General features: G+C 41.0%; 1 protein-coding gene across 1 annotated transcript; it reads left to right on the top strand.

Annotated features, from left to right (window-relative positions):
- On the top strand, positions 1,078-1,749 carry LOC104733593 (merozoite surface protein CMZ-8-like). Its single transcript, XM_010453160.1, has 3 exons — positions 1,078-1,158; positions 1,218-1,481; positions 1,618-1,749. Exons 1-3 carry the CDS (start codon positions 1,078-1,080, stop codon positions 1,747-1,749), a joined length of 477 nt encoding a protein of 158 aa, XP_010451462.1.

Raw genomic sequence — 4,544 nt, 5'->3', positions numbered from 1 at the left:
CTTTGAGAACGATTTGATATGCCGAAACTGTTTCCTCCCAAACCCTAACGATTCTGATCTTTCTCCTTTAATCTCCTTCACACCACAATAGGCTCTCTCCTCTCTCTCTATCTCTGAAAACGGCGACAAGACACCCTAAAACCCTTAAATTTGTCGCTTCTCTACTTATAACACGATTTAGGGATTTTTCCTTGAACCAAACCGAACCAAACAGCAATTAAAACGAACCGGACCAAACCAGAAAACATGGTGTCGATCGATACACCAAGGGTGTCGATCGACACCCACACCAAAACCTTAAAAATTGGTTCGCGGATGTTACATTAAGTAACCAAGAAGTTAGTATCTTATAAAAATACATCTCTTCAACAAGAAACAGTTACACTTACAGAATCTATGAGACCGAGTAAATAAGTTAGCGAGAAGGGGGTGAAGAGAAGAAAATAACAAGAAAATATACGAGAAAACCAGCTACAAGTATTCCTCCGTACACCAACGTTTGATAAGACTTTACTCCAACTGTGTATTTGTACTCTATCTTACAGCATCTCATGTTCTCCCTTTCTGTTTCCAATACATGTTCTACGTACCTGCAATCACGTAATGTTACATTTTGTTTGGTAAACAGAAGAGAGAGAAAACAAAAGGTTTTAAAACTTACTGTTGTGTAAACATGGTGGTCTGAAGAATCTCTGAGCTGTTGAGATGCGCATCGTATAGCTTGTGGTCGTATAACAAAGAAGATAGATCCACCAGTTGTTCTTCTACAGTATGTTGTTATAAGAAATAGACACAAAAAACAGAGTGTAAGAATATATTCCCATTCTGGTAAGAAAACTGAAATCGTGGAGTGTTCTTCACTTACGTCTAGATATTTCTAAATTTTATCTGGTAAAACACCTCACGAGCTTCTGTTTGATCAGCCTCGCTCCTTTGATAATCTTTGAGTTTTTGGTTGTTTGTTTATGCACACAAAGGGATTGTCATTCGTAAGAAGTTTGATGAGCGTGCTTCTCGGTGTGTCTTTCTCGGCTAGAGAAGAAGCAATACTTTGTTTCTCGCTATGTTGTGTTCAACATGAACATTTTTCCTCTTGTTGTTTGTCCTTTGGTTGTGGTGGATCCACCAACTACCACATCCTCGTCCGACTTCCACAGCGTTGAGGAGGATGATGCGTCTATTATTCCTTCTACATCGTTGATACCCTTAGTTGATAGGGGAGTTCAACAGCTCCGGTGTTTGCTACTAAAGGAACGATCGGTCCGACTTCTAGCCCGATCGGTCCCGACACTAACACAACAACTTCTGCAACAGTTAGACCGATCGCTCCGAACGCCAGACCGAGGGATCCTCCACCAAGACCGATCAATCTTCCACCAAGACCGGTCGATCCTACATCTCTGCCTGTTGTTGCTAACCCTCTTGTGTCTTCAGTACCGGTTGAGCCATTGGGTAAGGGTTTTCGAGCCAAGAAGAAGTCGGTTCTTCTTGAACCATATGTGACATATTCATATCAGGCCTCTTCTGACTCCACACACTCATCGCTTCAATCTCTTCCTGGTCCATCAGGTAATCCATATCCGATTGCTAACTATGTATGTTCTGCCAATTTTTCAGACTTTTAAAGTGTTTCTTGCCAATGTTACTGCTTTCACGAAACCTCATTCTTTCAAAGATGAGATGGAATTTGATGTCTGGCGCAAAGCAATGGGGTTCGAAATCACAGCCTTAGAGGATAATGATTCATGAGAACATACTGATGTACCACCAAACAAGTGAGCTATTTGGTGCAAATGGGTCTTCAAGATCAAGTTTAATTATGATGGTACAATCGATCGAACGTTACAAAACTCTTTTGGCTGCTCTTGGAAATCGTCAGGAGGAGGGTGTTGATTACGATGAGACTTTTGCTCGGTGACTAAAATGAACATTGTTCACACTTTTCTCAATGTTGCTGCTTCTCGCAACTGGAACTTCATCAGATGGATGTACCCAATGCATTTTTACATGATACTCTGGAGGAAGAGGTCTACATGCGTCTTCCTCCCAGTTTCTTTCTTCTGCTCCGAACAAGGTTTGTCGCTTGAAGAAATATTTGTATGGTCTGCGACAAACTCCTCGTTGTTGGTTTGATACACTTCAGACTGCACTTCTAGACTATGATTTTCGTTAGTCTGCTTCTGATTATTCACTTATTTTCGTTAGTCTGCTTCTGATTATTCACTTTTATTGCTTGTTTGTGGCTCTTCAGAAGTTTACATTCTAGTGTATGTCGATGATTTGGTTATTGGGGGTAATGATTCAGCTTCTATCTAAGCCTTTAAGTCGTATCTTTCTCGCCAGTTTCATATGAAGGATTTGGGAACTCCTCACTATTTTCTCGGTATCGAGATCACTCGTAATGCTGAAGGTTTGTTTTTATGTCAACAAAAACACTGTTTAGATACTATTTTTGAGGCTTGTTTACTCGGCTGTCGGCCTATAGATATTTCAATGGCTCAAAATCATTGGCTTGCTTTTTCTAAGGCTGCACCGTATGACAATCCTACTCAATACCATCATAAATGTTGGTAAATTCATTTATCTTACTCTTACTCGTCCAGAACTTTGTTATCCCGTTTATATTCTTTCTCAGTTTGTGAAGACACCTACTACCGACCATTGGGATGCTATGCTCAAAGTTTTACATTATTTAAATGGCTCTCCTCGCCAAGGTCTTTTTTACCGCCAACACCGATTTAATTCGTACTTGTTATTGTGATGTTGATCATGGTGCGTGTCCACTAACGCGTCGTTCCTTGATGAGTTATATTTTCTTTCTTGGCGGTTCTCCTATTTCTTGGAAAACAAAGTAGCAGAAAACTGTCTCTCTCTCGGCAGCCAAAGCCGAATATCGTTTTATGTCTTGGACTACGAAAGAAGTTAAGTGGCTGCTTCCTCTTCTCAATTTTTTTGGTGTTGTGGTCTGGTTCCTTTTCATTGTGATAAGAAAAATGCTATTTATATTGCCAACAATCCCATTTTTCATGAGCGTACCAAGCACTTTGAAATCAATTGTCATCATGTTCGTGATTCGATAATAGCTGGTCTCATCAAACTGTCATTTGTATCCTCTGAAGACCAGCTTGCTGACATTTTCATCAAGGCACTTGGCAGTCCTCAGTTTCTTTATTTGCTTTCCAAGTTGGCCATTTGTAATCTCCATGCTCCAACTTAAGGGGGAGTGTTAGGATATATAGGGTTACTAGTAGTCACTCCGTGCTACGCACGGATTTAGTTTACATTGTTTTTGAATACATTTTTTGTGATTTTGGAGATTCTTAGTTAAGACAATATTAATTAAATAGAAATATTATGTGAGATTTGAGATACAGTATGAAGATTTGTAAAATGTGTATCTTTCTATTTACAAGAAAAATTGTAGACAGATATGAGTAAGGCTTACGATCGGGTTGAGTGGCCCTTCGTCGAACATTTACTCAGACAGTTTGGGTTTTGTGAGACATGGATAACCTGGATCATGTTTTGTGTTAGGTCGGTTCAATACAAGGTCTTACTTAATGGGCAAGCCTATGGGTCTATAATTCCTTGTAGGGGTCTGCGTCAAGGAGACCCTTTGTCGCCCTATCTTTTCATTCTTTGTACGGAGGTGCTTATTGCACATTTTCGGAAAACAGAACGGCTGAAACTTCTTACGGGTATCAAGGTTTCAACTGCTAGTCCCGCTATCTCACACCTCTTATTTGCGGATGACAGTCTCTTTTTCTGTCGAGCCACGAAGGAGCAATGTGAAATGGTATTAGGGATTCTTAAGAAGTACGAACGGGTTTCTGGTCAGCAGATCAATTTCCAAAAATCCTCGGTTCAGTTTGGACATACCGTGGATTTTAGTCTAAGGGAAGAATTAAAAGGGGTTCTGGGGATCACAAATTTGGGTGGTATGGGTTCTTATTTAGGCATTCCAGAAAGCCTGGGTGGGGCAAAGACAAAAAAATTTTCGTTTGTCCAGGATCGATTGCAAGCTCGAGCAAGTGGGTGGCCAGCTAGGCCTTTATCAAAAGGGGGTAAGGAGGTAATGATCAAGTCTGTTGCTACAGCGATCCCTACTTTTGTGATGTCATGTTTTCGACTAGCTAAGACGGTTACGCAGAAACTCACCAGTGCGATTTCTAACTTCTGGTGGAGCTCATCAAGTCAATCAAGAGGTTTACACTGGGTGGCATGGGATAAACTATGTAGTGGTAAGGATGCTGGGGTTTAGGTTTCCGGGGTTTGGATGATTTTAACACTGCTCTGCTGGCAAAGCAGCTCTGGCGTTTGATCACGGTACCGGAGTCGCTTTTTGCATAGGTTTTTAAAGGTCGATATTATAGGCATTCAGATCCTTTGGATCCTATCAAATCTTACTCGCCGTCTTATGGGTGGCGGAGTATCATTTCTGCTCGCTCTCTGGTTCATAAAGGACTGATTACACGAGTAGGATATGGTGCTTCCATCTTTGTATGGACTGATCCCTGGATCCCTGCTTAATCCCCGAGACCAGT

This window comes from Camelina sativa, chromosome 12 (assembly GCF_000633955.1).
Source record: "Camelina sativa cultivar DH55 chromosome 12, Cs, whole genome shotgun sequence".
Lineage (NCBI taxonomy): Eukaryota > Viridiplantae > Streptophyta > Magnoliopsida > Brassicales > Brassicaceae > Camelina > Camelina sativa.
This window is presented reverse-complemented; position numbering and strand designations above follow the sequence as displayed.